Raw genomic sequence first — 16169 nt, forward strand, 5'->3', positions numbered from 1 at the left:
CTTCGTGGATTCCCCACCCCCCAGGTCCTATGGCCAGTCCCCTCCCCGTCCCTCCCCCCCCCGCCCCCTCCCCCTCCAGGAAGGGGTCTCTTTGTTGCAGCCGCCAGCCTGGCGCTGACTGCTGGGCTTCCCTGCTACTCCGTGGCAGCCTTTCCAGCTTGCTGCCATCCGGACCACCGCAGGGGAAGGGCAGCACCCAACGGGGACGGCGGCCTGAGCCTGGGGGGAGCCAGCAGCAGGCCCCCCCGCCGCGCCGCGGGTGGTTCAGGCTCGCCAAAGTCGGGCGCCCCGACCGGCGAGGGGTAGCGCTGGGGCTCGAGCCCGGCCCACCCGAGTCGGACACCAGGGACCTGCAGAAGGCGCGCCTAGGGCTGCCGCGACCCCCGCCCGCCAGCGGCCGCCCGCCTCCCCAGGCCCGCCCCGCGCAGCAGCGTCCCGCCTGCCCAGCCCAGGCCGCCCGGAGCAGGCAGCGGCCCTCTGTGCCTCAACTTCCCCACTGATACCGAACAGAGGAGACCAGGTGGTCTGGAGATCTGGGGGGGCAGGGGGGACACGGGGGGAGAGCAAGGGACAGCCGCCCCGCCCCCCCGCCCCCGTCCCTGGAAACAGAGACCCTGCGCCCCGCCTGGAACCGGGAAACGTCCGGCGGAGCTCTTCCTCTCACGCTGGGGAGCGGGGCCTGTGAAAGGGAAACGCGCCCCCCTCCCGGCGCCGGAGGGCGGGCCGCAGCCCCCAGGGAAATTACCGCCGCTCCGGCAGGTTCCGCCCGCCGTGCCGTCAATTTCCTCTCCCCGCGCTCGTGCGCGGCCCCATTATTCTACAAGAAAGAAGGAGAAGAATGGAGCGGAGGCGGCGCTGCCGGCGCCGCGGGGCTGCGCGGGGTGACAGCGTTTCCTGCGGGCGGCCCTGATCCCCGCGCCCCCCCCCCCCCCCCCCCCCCCCGCTTCCTGCCCTCCCCGTCCCCGCACGGCCCCCGACGCCCCGTGGTGGGACGACGCACCGCTCCCCCGGGCCAGAGCGGCCCCTCCTGGGGGCCAGGGTCGCACCCCGAGGTGACGAGCCCGAGCGGCGGGGGCGGTGCGCCCACTTGGCGAGGCCCGGACCCGGCTCCGCAGCCCCAAATGCAGGCGTGGGGGGCCTGCCGCGGCCGGCGAAGGCCCCGGAGACCCCCCCCCCCCCAGGACGGCAGCCCTGCGCGCCCGGCCCTAGCGCGGCTGCCCCCCCCTCCAGCCCCGGGTCTTCCCGCCCTCCCCCGGGGCCGCCTGGCCCTGCTGGCCCCTGAGCCTGCGGCCCACAGGAGCTGGCCCGGCGCTGTCCCAGGTCCTGAGCCGGCACCGGCGCCCGGGGCCTCCCAGCCGGACTCCCTCCCGGACACTGGCGCGAGGCGCCCCTGGGCCCACGGCCCGGTGACAGCTGAGCTTCCGGCGCCCCACCCCGCTCACCCCACAGCCTCACAGATCTCAGACCCCATGACCCCACCCCGCCCCACGGGCAGAGGGGGGGCACTAACTGGGGGGCCTGGCCTTCCTCAGCTACACCCAAAGGGGCCCCCAGAGCCACCCGACACGCTAGCTGCCCCAAGACGGGGGGGGGGGGGGGGGTGCGCACGGCGGAGGGCAGGCAGGGCACGCCCCTGGGGGATGACCCTTCTGTCCTGACCCAGGACCCCAGAAGCCCTGCCCCCAGCCAGGCTGGCCTTGGGGTCCCCACCCCCAGGCCCCTGGAGACCCTCCCTCTGCACCCACGGGGTTCCGGGCGCCCTCTGGCCGCGGGGCCGCACGGCCCGCTGAGCACCTGTGCGCTACCCAGCCCAAGACAACCAGAAGCAGCAGCACGCGCCTTCAAGAAAGTTTCAGCGTTTTATTACCAAAATCTTACAAAAGACTCTGTCTTCAGGGAGGGGGCGGCAGGGACACAGCCTGACAGTCGAGGGTTCCCAGGGCTCCCCCAGGCCCCAGTCCAGCCTGCAGATAGGGGGGCTATGCCTTAGGTGCAAAAATAAACTTTGTGGGCGGCTGGCAGAGGTGGTTTCGGAGGGCCTGTGAGGTGTCCGCAGACAGCGGGCCCCAGAGCCTGCGAGCCCCAGCAGAGCAGGGCCGGCTCGGGCTGCAGACACGCGTCACTCGCCAGCACCGGGGACAGCTGGGTGCTGGTGGGCTGGGGAGGGGTCCAGGCCTGGGCAACAGTGGGGTGGAGGGCCTGGGGTGGAGGGCCTCTTTTAGCCTCTGGAGCACAGGCTCTGAGATCCCTGCTGGCCTTGGGGCCACTGGGCAGGGGCGGCCTGGCAGAGACAGCCAATCTGGGGCAGCCAGGCACAGGCCACTGGGCAGGGGCTGCTGGGCAGGGGCCGCCAGGCAGGGGCCACCGGGCAGGGGCCACTGGGCAGGGGCAAGGGGCTGCCAAGCAGGGGCCACCAGGCAGGGGCAAGGGGCCGCCAAGAAGGGGCCGCCAAGCAGAGGCCAGGGCCACCAAGGAGGGGCCACTGGGCAGGGGCCGCCAAGCAGGGGCCACCAAGCAGTGGCCGCCGGGCAGGGGCCGCCGGGCAGGGACCACCAAGCAGTGGCCACCAGGCAGGGGCCGCCGGGCAGGGGCCAGGGGCTGCCAAGCAGGGGCCACCAAATAGGGGCCACCAAAAAGGGACTGCTGGGCAGGGGCCACCAAGCAAAGGCCACCGGGCAGGGGCCACCGGGCAGGAGCTGCCAAGAAGGGGCCGCCAAGAAGGGGCCACCAGGCGGGGGCCAGAGGCTGCCAGGCAGCGGCCACGGGGCAGGGGCAGCCTGGCAGAGGCCACCAAGAAGTGGCCGCCAAGAAGGGGTCCCCAAGCAGGGGTGGCCAGGCAGGGACCGCTGGGCAGGGGCTCGAGGTCCCGCAGGAGGCTCTCCTGAGGACGGCGTGGGCGGGGGCTCTGGGCGGAAGAGAGGCAGGGCCCGGCTGGCCCACCCCGGCTCCTGCTGCAGCGGCTCCGGGGCGGCTGAGGGCAGGCTCCTGGCACGCCCGCCCTCGGGCTGGCGGCTGCCCTTGGCGCGGCCTCGGCTTCTGCAGGCAGCGCCCGCGGCGGTCCTCGGGTCTCCTCCTCCGCGGGCAGCTTGCGCGGAGGACAGGGGAGGGGCTGTGCCAGGCTCAGCAGACGAGACTCAGGGGGGGCCTTGGGACCTGCACAAAAGAGAAAGCAGCAGGGGGTGAGGGACAGCGCCAGGCGCGCAGCGGGAGGGGCGTGGCAGGAAGCCGGGGGCGGGGGCGCGTCCCAGGGATCCCGCTGGGAGTGGCCGCAGGCTCCCGTGGCAGTGTCGCCTGCAGGGCTGCTGAGGGCCGGGGCTGGGGTGAGCCGCCCTTACCTGTCGTCACCCTCCTGGCTCCATGGGTGTCGGCCGAAGCGGCGGCCAGGCTGGGGGCTCAGCTCCCGTGGGAGCGACGGCCTGCCGCGGTGACTCATGCCGCCGTGCCGCGCTCCTTCTCCAGGCTGCCGTTGAGTCACTGCTGCTGGGGCGAGAGAAAAGCGGGGTCCGTGTGAGAGCCTGGCTCGCAAGCCCCCCGGCCTGCCTCCGCCCCCAGGCCCCCTCTCCCTGAGCTCTGCTGGCCTCTCCCTGCATCTTCCAGTGTCCCCAAGAAGCCACTCCCACCCCCACCCCTACCGCTAAGCTGCCGGGGGTGCCCTGGCCGCTCGCGGTCTCCTGGAAGAGGGGCCCCGGGCCAGGCGCTCTAAGGAGCCTCAAGGGGGCAAGGGCTCACCTGAGGTGCCAGGAGGTTCCAGGGTCCCACGCCTGCTGCTGCTGCGGCCCAGCGGTCCCCGGGGAGGCTGGCCAGCTGCCCTGGGGGGCCAGGCGGTGGCTGTGCGGTGGCATCACGGGAAGGTGAGGTTCCCGTGGCTATGGATCTGCTCTCGGGTGGCCCGTGCCACCTGGTTGCTTGGCTTTGTGAGTGCCCAGAGGCCCGAGGCTGGGGGAGCTCGGGTCCCGGAGTGTGGGGTGGGGGGTCGCTGGCCCAGGGAGGTGCTGGGCCAGGGAAGATGGGGGAGAGGGGGCTGCAGGAGCCTGGGGGGGCTCCGGTGCCATGTCGGGGGAGTTGTCCAGGTCTGGACCGCGTGTGTCCTTGAGTCAGGCTGGACGGCCAGGGCGGGGCGCCCGGCCAGAAGGGGCCCCTCGGCAGGGGCCGGCCCCGGCGTCCGGTCCCGGTGCACGCAGGCCGGCCGGCCGCCCCCACGGCCCGCTACTCGGGCTGCGTCCGGTCACTGGCCACGGACTCGTTGGTGAGGGCGGGCGTGAGGGCCTCGGCCTCGTCCTCGGCGCGGGGCCCCGCGGGCTCGGCCGCCTGCCCCAGTCCGTCCTGCACCTCCAGCCCCCGCTGGATGAGCTGCTCCAGGGTCTTGGGCAGCGGGTGGCGCAGGAAGCGCTTGAGCTTGGGCTGCAGGGTGCTGACCACGTACTGGATGACCTCCTCCTCCTCGGCGTCCACGTGCAGCGTCTGGTACAGGTCGCGCTTGCGCCACAGGAACTGGTCGAGCGGCTCGCCCTGCTTCTGCGGCAGCTCGAGCTCGCGCTGGATGGCCTCGCGGGACAGCGTGCCCTCGCTGTACTGCAGGAACTCCTTCTTAAACTCCACCCAGTTCCGCACCGAGCCCTGCTTGAACTCCCACCACTTCTTGGCCGGCCCGTTCATGTGGTTCTGGATCTGCGACAGCCAGTACTCCTCGGAGCCGCCCACCTGCCGCAGGTACTCCTCCAGGTGGCTCAGGAACTCCCGCGGGTCCTCGAAGATCTGCGTGTCCACGCCGGGGCTGGGCTGCCCGTCCTCGCCCGGCCCCCACGGCGGGTACTGCTGCGCCTCGGCCGGCTCCTGCCCGGGCAGCTCGCCAGCGGCCGGGGGCGGCGTGATGGCGTAGGGGCTGACCGTGTAGTCGTAGCCGTCGGCTTCCTGGCAGTAGCTCTCGGGACCCCCCACGCCCACCGAGACGGTGTGGCGCGCGGGCTGGCCGCCGCCGGGGTACTTGGCGCCCAGGGACTCCAGGCGGTCGGCCCCAGCGCTCCAGCCGGTAGAACACCTCGCGCCACACGTGCATCTCGCGCTTGACCCAGCGCTCCAGGTTGGCGATGGTCTCCTGGCAGCGGCTCAGGCAGGCCTTGATGGACTTCCTCCAGCGCTGCGACTCGCCCGTGGGCACGTAGCCGTCCAGGTTGCTCTCCAGCTTGCCCACCGAGCGGTGCAGCCCCTTCAGCTCCCGCTCCACCTGCTTGGACACCTCGGCCAGCAGGTGCCGGTGCGTCCGGCGCACGTGCTCCAGCATCTCGGCGCGGCACTTCCCGATCTGCAGGATCACGTTGGGCTTGGCCACCGGCGCGCCCCGCGGCCCCGGGTAGGCGTGGAGGCCGCCGCCCGTCATGCGGTCCAGCTCCATCTGCGCGCAGGGGCTCGCCGCTGCAGCTCGGGGGGACGCGGAGGGCGGCGCGGCTGCGGGCTCTGCTCGGGGCGCTGGGGCGGCGCAGCGGCTGCCCGGGGGAGCACGCGGTGCAGTGCGGCGCGGTGCCCGCGGCGGAGCGGCTGCCGGGAAGACGGCGCGGCGGTGCGGGGGAGGACAGTGCCTGCCGCTCTGCGCCGCGCGCGCCGCCCTTTATGCTGCGGGCGCCGGCCGTGGGCGGCCCTCCCGGAGCCCCGGCTCCCATTGGCGGAGCGCGCGGCCCGCAGCGCCCGCCCGCGCCCCTGCGCAGGCCCCGCCTCCCCCGCGCCCACTCGCGCCCTCCCCGGAGCCGAGGGAGGACCCACCCCCCGCACACGTGGCTCCGCCCGGGCTGACTAATCCGCCGGCCCGCGCCGCCGGCCCGAACAGCCGCGGGGACCCGAGGACCGTCCTGGGGAGGCGACATCGGCCCCCCCTCCGGCTCCACGGGACGGCCTGGGCTAAGGGACGGAGGGCCACCTGCCGCCCGCCCTCCCTGGGACCCAGCGAGACTGGGGCCGCCTCCCTCCCAGCCTCTCCAACGGGGAGGAGCCGGGGCCCTCCTCTCCTGGGTGCTTACCCCCTAACCCCAGGAGACTCGGGAAGTACACCCACCCCCCGCATTTAGCCCCTTACTCACACCCAGAGCGGGGCTGGAGTCCACACTCACACACACTCACACACACTCACACACACTCACACACACGGGGCTCCAGGCGTCTGGGTGCTTTGCCAGTAGTGGCCACAGGCTCCTGCCCGCCCCTGCCTCCCAGTCCCTTGAGCCTGGGACCTGGGCTGTCCCCACCCCTTGAGGGACACAGATCCTGCCTGGGGGTCGGGGGTCTGCCCAGCCTCTGGCACTGGTGTGGGTGTGGCCAGGTGCGACCCGGTGTCACCAGAGGCTGGAGAGGGGTGCCTGGTGACCCTCACCCAGGTCCTTGGTAGAGCCCAAGACTTCTCCACTTAGGGGCTCCCAGGAGTCGGGGTGCTAACTGGGGAGGGGGTGTGGGGGAGATGGAGGGGCCCTGGGCCCTGGATCTGGCCCAGGATCTGCAGCTGGCACCTGGCCAGGAGCTCTGAGGCTTCCAGGTCGAGGGAGAGGGGCAGAAGGGGGAGGGGGGAGGGGGAAGGGGGGAGCAGGGAGGAGGGGGGGATGGGGGAGGGGGTGGAGGGGAGAAGGGAAGGAGGGAGGGGGCACCCAGGGCCTGCAGTCAGGAGAGGCTGAGGCTGAGCGAAGGCGAGCGCCATATAAGGAGCTCCGGAAGCTGAGATTCCCCAGGAAGGGGGCCCTGCCGCTGCCCTGGCAACAGGGTGGGGCGCGCCCTTCCTGGGTTACCCCCGCGGGGCCTCCCTGTTACCTGGGCACAGGTAGCTCGCACACCACCACGGCCGCAGCCCAGACCCCCAGGCCCCGTCAGTGACCCCGTCAGCCCCTGCCAAGGCAGCCTCCCCCACACGCCCTGCACACTCAGGACCACAGGCACTCATGCCCCCCACTCGGCCCCACCCCCCTGCACTCATGCCCCCCACTCGGCCCGCCCCGCACTCATGCCCCCCACCTGGGCCCCCACAGACACACTCATCAGTCCTATTACACACTCACACCCCCCACGCACACACTCATGCCCCCCACTCATCCAACCACCCCTTCTCATCACTCGGGGGCACACGGGTCCCACAGGCACTCGGTGCCCCCTCCCCCCGGCCCCCCCTTCTCCGCCGGGGAGTCCCCCCCTCCCCCGGAGCCAATCTGTCTCCTCCTTCCCCTTTGGGGCTTCCGCCCCTCGGGGGAACATCTTTCTGGCAAAAGCTCCCAGCAAAATCGCTCTCCTGGCATTTCTAATTAAAGGCGAGTGGGTGGCCGAGAAAGGAGGGAGGGGGCACCCCAGAGCGGGAGGGGGTGCCGAGCGAGAGAAGCTGCGAGAAGGGCGCGGACAGGAGCCTTCCCCACTGCGGAATCCCGCGCCTGCCCGCAGCGCGGGGGTGGCGGCTGGGGGGCTCCGCAGCGCGGAGGGGTCTGCGCGGCCCCGTGGGGCGGTGAGATTGTCCCTGTTCCAGGGCACCGCTTGTGGAAAGGTGGCCGGGGTCCCCCGGCGCTCTGGGTGGCGTGCAGGGGGACTGCGGGCGCCCTCACGGGAATGAGCGGGGACCCCCGCCCGCCTCCTAGGGTGTACGAAGCCCCCGTGGCTCCAGGGCTGCGCTCAGGCCCCGGCTGAGGCTGGGCCACCCGTGGTGGCCTCCGGCTGCAGGGCCTGCTGGAGGAGGGGGAGCCCTGGCAGGGCCCCGAGGGCCAGGGAGGGGTGACCAGGCTAAGAGGAGCAGGGGGCGGAGGGATGAGTGAGCAGAGGAGGTGGGGAGGGGGAGAGGTGTCACCCTCGCGGGGAACCAGTGCAAGAGGGCGGAGCTTGTCCCCAAGGTGACCAGGGAGGGCAGGGGCTTGAGCCAGACCCCTGGGGACAAACCCACGCCCCCTCCCCTCACCCCTGCTCCGGTGCCCACGGCCCCCTGCCCCTGATGCCATGTCACCCCCATCCTCACCCTGCTCTGATGCCCACATTCCCCCCACCCCTCAGCCCTGCTCCGGTGCCCACGGCCCCCGCCCTGCCCCTCCCTCTTCGCCACTGGAAGGCAGGACCGAGGTGAGCACTCAAGGCCCATGTCCAGGAAGCAGAGGGGGGGGGGTGTCACACAGCGCCCCTCCCCCTCTCAGGCAGCCTCTGCTGGTGACAGGTGACAGCAGCTGTGGAACACTTAATCGCTGCCCAATTATCGCCCCAGAAGCCCTGGCCAACCCCCGCACTGAAGCCCGGGCTCCTTCTGCCTCCAGAACAGAGGCTGGGGCCCTAACTGCGGCGCGCCTCCCCTCCCCTCCACCTCCACGCCCGCCCCTCCCCTGACAGGCAGGGGTGAAGCGCAGGGGGCCCGGCCTCCACCCAGCATCACCGTCAGCACAGGGGTGCAGGTTTGGGGGGCACGTGGGGGGCCTGAGAGTTCCCAGCTCTCAGAGGCAGGCCGGCTGGCTGTTCCGCCGGTCGACAGCTGGAGAGCAGCCTGCCTGAGGAGCGGGCCAGGGGCGCAGTGGGGAGCACAGGGGGGCGCAGGGCTCCCCGGCCGGGTGCTCGGGCCCCGGCCCTCTGCCCCGAGGACTCAGCGCCCCGACCCCACCTTCTGAACTGTGGGGCTAAGGTGCTCCCCACCTTCTGAACTGTGGGGCTAAGGTGCTGCTTTCCAGGTGGGGCCTCCCAAGCCCAGACCCGGGGAGCCCTGGCCGCCCGGCCTGAGTCTCTGCAGCGTCCTGCGCAGCCCCTGGGCTCAGCAAGCCCCCTCCATCCGTCAGTCCTACTGCAGCGCAGCGGCCGAGCCCCGCCCCCTCGGCGCGCACCTCAGTCTCAGGACCCCAGCCTAGCCCCGCCCGCCCGCCGGGCCCCGGATGCACTGCGGGTCCTGCCCCTTGAGCCTCCGTCCCTGCTCCAGGCCCCCCAGGCCTCCTTCTGGGGGTGCACGGCTGTGCCCGCCAGGCACGGAGCGGCCCTCTGTTTGGGGCGGTGGAAGTCACCTCCCTCCCTGCTGGGCCCCCCAGGCCCGCCCTGCAGCTCTCCAAACGGCCGGGTGCTTCCCCAGGGGCTGGGCTGGGGGCCGGGGCTGCCCCTGGCTAAACCTGCTCACCCCCAGAGCCTGCGATCAGCACCCTCCAGGAGGCCCAGCGTGCAGGCCCTCACGCGAGCGTGCGCCCTCACACACGCACGTGCACGCACACGTTCCGCGCACACAGCCGCACACTCTGCCTGATGGCTTACCACCTGTCCTGGCCCCTGCGGCCTCCACCTGCTCTGAGCCCTGCCTGAGGCCTCTGCCAGGCCAGGCCGCCCAGCCCCCTGCCCGCCCCCCAGCCTGCCCATGGCGCCCTGCTTGTCCCAGCGCCTGCCCGTGGCGCCCTGCGTGTCCCAGTGCCTGCCCATGGCGCCCTGCGTGTCCCGCCGGCTGGCTGGGCAGGGGCCGGCAGGCAGTGCTTTGGACCCTCCCTGGAGGGTGAGGTTCGGACTGGTTTCGGTGAGGACGAACCCGCCAGGCCCCCCACCTGCTGCCACCCCGCAGCTGCCCCCTAGGAGCAGTGGGCTGCGGGCTCCTCTGGACTCAGGGGTCTGGGTCCCTCGGGCAGCACAGGCCACGGCGACATGTGGGGGCAAGAGGCGAGGGCGCTGGCAGAGGCTGGCGGGGGCCATCCAGGTTTACCCCTGCCCTGTGGCCGGCTGGCTGGGCCCTCCGTGGGGGGATGCCCGCAGGGGCAGTGGGGACAGAGGCTGGGGAGATTAGGGACCCCAAGGGCATGGGGGGTCCCATGGGCCACATGGAGTGGGGCCAAGACAGGGAGAAAAGGCAAAGAAGGAAAAGATCGAAGTGGGAAAAATGGAGCTGCAGAGAGAGGCAGGGAGAGGCGCAGGGAGAATGGGCAGGCCCGGCCGCGGGCAGGTGCCCAGGGCAGGGTCTGCCACCCTCCTGCCGGCCCCCCACTGGGCCCGCCTCCACGCCGCGCAGCGCAGCAGCCTGGGCGGAGAAGCTGGAGGAGGCCGGGGCAGGCGGGGGTCAGGGAGATCCTGCTGGCCCTGGGTGGGCGCCCCGAGGAGGTACCCGGCCAGGGGGCCCGAGGACCAGAGAGACCCAGGGAGGCGGGGCGCGGGCAGGTGCCGGAGGCAGGGACCTGGCAAGCTCTGGGGCCCGGTCGGAAGCGGAGGCAGATGGGGCCCTTCTAGCACCCCGAGCTGCGGGAAGGAACATTTTTTTCCGAGCCTCCTCTCCCTCCCATCCTCCCTCCTCCCTCGCTTCCCTCCCCCGCCCAAGTTTGGCAGGGTGCGCGCTGCGTCCCGGTCCCCGGAACAGGCAGCCTGTTCGTTCCGGGCCCCACACACCAGAGCCCCCCTCCCTCCTCCTTCCTGCCTCCTGCCTCGGCGCCTCCTGGTCCAAGACGCCCAGGAAAGTTTTGCAATTTTCCAGCACTCCAGCCCAGCGGCTCCCAAGCCGGCTGCCCCTTGTGGGCTGCAGGCATCCCAGACCCCCGCTGGCCCCCTGGCGGCCACGGGCAGGGGCCCAGGGCAGCGCTGGTCCTGAGATGTCCAGGCCCCCACCCAGCTCTTCGACGGCCTCAGTCTTCTCACCTGTAAAAAGCACAATGACCCCTGCCCTGCTCAGCCCATGATCCATCAGTCAGTCAGTCAACAAACCCTTCCCGAAGCAGACTAGGCAGGCACTGGGCCAAGTGGAGACGTGTCCCTGGGAGGGGATGGGGTGCAGGGAGGTGCAGAGTACACCCCAAAAGGGGAGGGCAGCACGCCACGACCCCCACGCGGCCCCTGGAGGAAGATGGGCTGCGCTTGCCGTGCCGTCGTGTCGCCAGCTGAGTCCTGGGGGTGCCCTGGGGGTCTCCCGGGGGGCTCTCTGGGGTAGTTCAGGCTCTTCCTCCCTCTTGCCCTCTTGCTCAGGAGCCTCCCAGTGGGGGGACGGCCCCCAAACCAGCACAAGGAGAGGAGGGGCCAGCCACGTGGTGAGGGCCCCAGCGCCCCGGCCAAGCGCTCCCCGCCCGGGAAGTCCTCATGGGGCAACGGGATTTCAAACGCCCCCTGGGTCCAGCCAGGGGCTTCCGGCCAGCCCGGAAGTCCCAGAGAGCCCTGGAAGGGCGCGGACGCCCTGCCTCCCAGGCCCGCCTCTCTTGCCTCAGCGCTCCGGCCTCGGTGCTGCACTAAACGGCGCCGGGGTTCCTCTCGGCTTGGGCGGGCGCGGGGTCGGGGTTCGGCACTGGTGGGGTGGGGTGGGGGCTGGGCCTTTGGCTCCCCCCCCCCCGCCATTCCCCGTCTAGCTGTCAAATGATCATAAAAACACAGCAGGGCTTTCCATGTTTTCTGAATATTAACCCAAAGGCCGTCTCCTCCGGGAAGCCTTCTGCTGTGTGCACCGCCCTCCCCCACCGTGTGCCCACTGTCAGAGTCCTCAACAGGGCACCTACTGTGTGCCAGCCTGAGCCTGCTCTGGGCACGTGGAGTGGGTAAGACCTGCCAGGCCCTGCCCTGGAGGACACACTGTCTGGTCAGAGACACCCCAAACCCCAAGTGTGTCGGCAATCCTGGGGGCCGGCAGCGGTGCAGCCCGAGGGGCCCCTGACAGGGCAGTGGGGGCAGGGGGCTGCCCTGAGGGCGGCCCTACAGGAGGATGAGGAAGCAGTGACCATGCCAAGGGGCACGGCGGATGCCACATGAGCAGACAGGAGGGCGAGGGCTGGAGAGAGGGCAGGTGGCAGGGCGAGGGGCTGGAGAGGGCCGGTGGCAGGGCGAGGGGCTGGAGAGGGCAGGTGGCAGGCCTGCCCTGCCCGCTGGGGGCCCAGCCTGGCAGAGGTGGGCCGGGGCCTGGGCTGCTGCTGGAGGAGAAGTGGAGCATAAGAGACAGGCGGATGTGGCTGCTGTGGGGTCGACACCCCAACTGTGGGGGGCTGGGTTGGGGAGGGTGGAGAATGGGGGACGGCTGGGGGACCTCAGTTTCCTGCTTGCCAGGTGCTGAGCTCGGGAGCCCTTGAGAAAGGTGCACTGGGACACGGGCCTGGGGGGAGAGGAGCCGGGGAGCCACCCCTCCTCTTGCCCTACTGGGACCCCAGACAGGTCGAGGCCGCCCCCCACCGCCCTGGACGCCCACTGGGACTGGTTCCTATGGCGGGAGCCCAGGAAGGGCAGATCCGCTGCCAGCTGGCCAGCGCCCCATCCCCCCCAGGCTGGGGGTTCAGGACACCCGTGCCAGGAGGGGGTGGCATCCAGGCCAGCCCGCCGCCCCCGCGCCACCCTGCGTCCCTGCTGTGCTCTGCTTCTCCATTTAAACCTCTCCCAGCTGCCAGCAGCCGCTGCTCGCTTCCGGCGCCATAAAAGGAGAGCAGCTGAGAATAGCTCCGGCGTGACGCGGGGAGGATCTTCTCCACGCAGGCAGGCTCTGCGCCACCCTGGCGGGTGAGGAGCACCCCTGCCCAGCCTCCCGCCGGAAGCGGCCACAGCCAGAGCCCTTGACCCTGGCCGCTGTGTGACCTTCGCGGGGCACTGCCCCTCGCTGGACCTCGGTGCCCCGTCTGCGGGGCTGGCACCACCCTGTCTGCCTGCTCGCCCCAGTTCTGGCCCCCGAAGGGCCCTCTGGGTCCCCTGGTGTGCGGCAGGCCGAGGGGCCAAGGGCACCCGCCCTCCCGAGCACCCCTCAGCCTCCTGCGAGCCGGGGACGCCCCGCGGCCCCCCTTCCTGAGCACCTCCTGCTTCGCATCCCCCAGCACCCCGAGACCTGAGACGCAGGGGGCGAGGGTGGGGCCTGTGGGCGGGGTGGGGTCTGGGCCTGCAGACCCGGGGCGGTGGGGTGGGGGGGTACAGTGCTGGGGCAGCTCCGACCAGCCCTCCCGGCCCCCTCCGGGCCCCAGCCCCTGCGACCCCTCAGCTGGGTCCCCCACCCACGTGCCATTTCCTTGGCCAGCTTCTCCCTCCCCTAGGGCAGGCGCCTGGACCCCTCTCCTTCTCAGGCCCGGCCCCCTCCCGGGTCATCTTGGCCCCCCTCGGGCTGCCTGGCTGACCTCTCTGCCGGGGCCCCTGGCCCGGGACCCTCGGCCGCTGGCCCTGCCGCCCAGCACGGCACAGGCCCCTGCACCGCCTCCCCCCACCCCCCTGCCACAGCAGCCCGTCTGCTCTCCAGGGGGAGAAGTGGCGCCCCAGGGCCCCTCTGCCCCACCAAATCTCCTTCCTGCAGGTCTCAGCTCAAAGCCAGCCCAACCTGCAGGCGGGGTGTCCCTGCACCCCCAGGCACCCCGAACTCCTCCAGCTCCCCCCAACAGACATGCCACAGGGACAGGAGACGGGCCTCTGTCCCTGAGGGACGCCAGGCCTGCCGCAGCTCAGGAGGGCGCTGCCGCTGGCCTTGCCCCTCGGGGGACAAGCCCCCGCCCTGCTCCCCCCCGCCCCCCGTTACCACCACCCCGGCTGCTCGGGCCGGCCTCCTGACGCCACGCAGGGCCCCGCTCGGAAGGCCCCGTGCCCAGCAGCCGGCGCTGGTCTCCTGTCGAGCCCCCGTCAGTCCCACGGGCCCACTTGCTCTGGGCCCACACATCCTGCAGCCCACCCTGCCTGCCACGGGACCCCTCCCTGCCCCAGGGGGCCCGGTGTTCTCTGGTCTCTCAGGGGAAAGGGAGGAAGCCCCCAGTGCGGGCAAGCATCTCCCTGAACCCCGGAACAATGTGGGAGGTCACTGTCACCTCATTTTACAGAGGAAACTGAGGCACAGAGAGGGTGCGCGATGAGCGTGGGGGCCCCCAGTGGCCGATTACGATCTCGTCCTGTCCCCCTCGCCTGCCCCTTGTTGGAAGAGAGCATGGAGTCGCGTTTGCAGACGGGTGTTTATTCCAGGCCTGCAGCTGCGCGGTGGCAAAGGCGTGGGTCCCTGCTGGGACGGAAGCGGCTCTGGGGCTCCGGGCACCGGGGAGGGGGTGGGTGCAGAAAGGAAGCTATCCCGGGTCCTGCTGACTGGCCGAGGGCTCGTCCAGCCCGCAGGGGGGATTAGGACGGGTGGCCTTTGTTTGGTACTGAGTCGAAGGTAACGAACCAGGGTCGGCCGCCTTGGTGGGATTTCAAATATCAAAAGATGAAGAAACTCGCGAGAGCTCAGAGAGGAAGCAGGGTGCGAGTCCGGGCTCTGAGGATCCACGGTTTCTCCGCAACCTCATCACACCCGCCAGCTGGGATCACGGAGCCCCGGGAGCTTCGGCCTCTGCAGTCGATGGGGCCGCCTGCCCTGGGGCTCCGCGCAGGTTGGAAGCCCCCTGGGCGGGTCTGAGCCCTCGGGGGTCCCCGAGCTCCCGGAAGCGCTGAAGCAGCCCAGGCTGGTGGACCAGGGAGTCCGGGGTTCAGGGCCAGCCCGTGGGGAGCCGTCCCCACCCACTGGAGCGTCAGCCTGCCCCCCACTCACACACAGTCACCCACAGACACTGCAGGCCCCAGGCCCCACCCAGAACACCCTGCCCCTCCTCCCCAAACGTCCTGCGCCAAAGCCACGGCTGGCGCGCCCCCTCCATTCACCTCGTCCCCCCGGGAGGGCGCGAGCACCGGGACTTGGGCAGACTGCACCTTGAGGCCAGGCTTGGCACCAGACCTGGGCACCCCAGAGCCCAGGCAGCTCCCCACACCCATCCCCCTCACCCTCTCCCCCGGGGCCTCGGGCACCCTGAGCCACCCTACAGTGGGGGTTCCCAGGGAGCGCTGCGCCTTGGCTCCCCGGCCAGGATGCCCCAACATAGGCTGGGCAGGACCCAGAGGTCCTGGGAGCCTCAGGGCGGAGCTCGGACACCCCAGACCCAACTGTGGTCCTGGGGGCCGGGCTCTGCACATCTGAGGCTGAGAGACCAGAGGCTGACCCGAGAGACAGGGGTGAGGCGGTGCAACTGGGAGCAGAGGCAGGCGAGAGGAGCAGAGGGCAGAGCAGGGGAGCCCGTCACCTCCCCGCCACCTCCATCCCCAAGCCACGGGCACCATAAAGATCACCTCCTCCACCTCCATCTCCACCACCACTACCACCACTGCCACCACCATCTCCACCATCAGCACCATCACCACCACCTCCATCACCACCACCTCCATCACCTCCTTCATCTCCACCACCACCACCTCCACCATCACCACTGCCACCACCACGGTCACCACCACCATCTCCACCACTACTACCACCACCACCTCCATCACCACCACCACCACCACCTCCATCACCACCACCATCTCCACCATTGCCACCGCCACCACCAGTCACCACCATCATCACCACCACCATCTCCACCATCGCCACCGCCACCACCAGTCACCACCATCATCACACACCACCTCCACCATTACCTCCATCACCACCATCTCCATCACCTCCTCCATCACCACCACCTCCATCAATCCATCACTACCACCTCCACCTCCACCATCACCTCCATCACCACCACCACCATCACAGTCACCACGACCATCTCCTCCATAACACTGTCACTTCCATCCCACCACCATTCCCATCATCACCATCTTCATCATCACTGCCAAACCATGGCTACTGCCACCTCTGCCACCACCACCACCTTTACTCTCAACACGATCTCCCAATTCCAGGTTCCCATCTGGCTGGCCGTGTAGTTCGCGGATGAAGTGTAAGGCTTTGAGGGAGACAGACCTGCTTCACAGTCCGGCTATTCTCTTTGGCTGTGACCTTGGAGAGGTTAATTCATTTTCCTAATTGGTAAAAACCCAGAAATTGTTTCTGTAACGTGAAAACTGGAAGGGCCACGTTGTCACCTGGGCCCTCTAAGACGTGGCCGGGATCTCCTTGCACATGGCACACGTCCTCACTCCAGGTGCCTCCGAGGCCTCTGCGGAGTGCCCTGGAGTGCAGGGCTGGGAGGACAGCTGCTGAGCCGACGAGAGGACGAGGCCCTGCGACCAAATCTCTGGAAGGTTCTGCTTTGTTGAAACGGTCAGAAGAAATCTCTGCAGAAAAATGGGGCCCCTGCCCCAGCCCTGCAGCAAGCTGGGGAGACCTTTCCTTCCATCACCAAAAAGGAAAGGTTTTCCTCCCGCGAAGACCCCAGCCTCTGGCTGGGCCCGCTTCCAGGACGGGAGAGGGAGCCCCACGGCCGGGGGAGGGGCAGCCGGAGCCCTGCAGAAGTCAGCGCTCCCAGCGCTCCCAAGGACGTTGCCTTTTTTGC

General features: G+C 70.7%; 1 protein-coding gene across 1 annotated transcript; it reads right to left on the reverse strand.

Moving 5' to 3' along the window:
- Positions 1-1840: 1840 nt before the first annotated feature.
- On the reverse strand, positions 1841-5497 carry ARC (activity regulated cytoskeleton associated protein). The gene is given in 4 exon segments (XM_058276290.1): positions 1841-3153; positions 3336-3477; positions 3730-5013; positions 5015-5497. Coding segments are annotated over 2 exon segments (1185 nt in total). The 5' UTR covers positions 5393-5497; the 3' UTR covers positions 1841-3153; positions 3336-3477; positions 3730-4206.
- Positions 5498-16169: the final 10672 nt, after the last annotated feature.

The sequence above is a fragment of the Dasypus novemcinctus genome, chromosome 14, assembly GCF_030445035.2.
Source record: "Dasypus novemcinctus isolate mDasNov1 chromosome 14, mDasNov1.1.hap2, whole genome shotgun sequence".
Classification (NCBI taxonomy): Eukaryota; Metazoa; Chordata; class Mammalia; order Cingulata; family Dasypodidae; genus Dasypus; species Dasypus novemcinctus.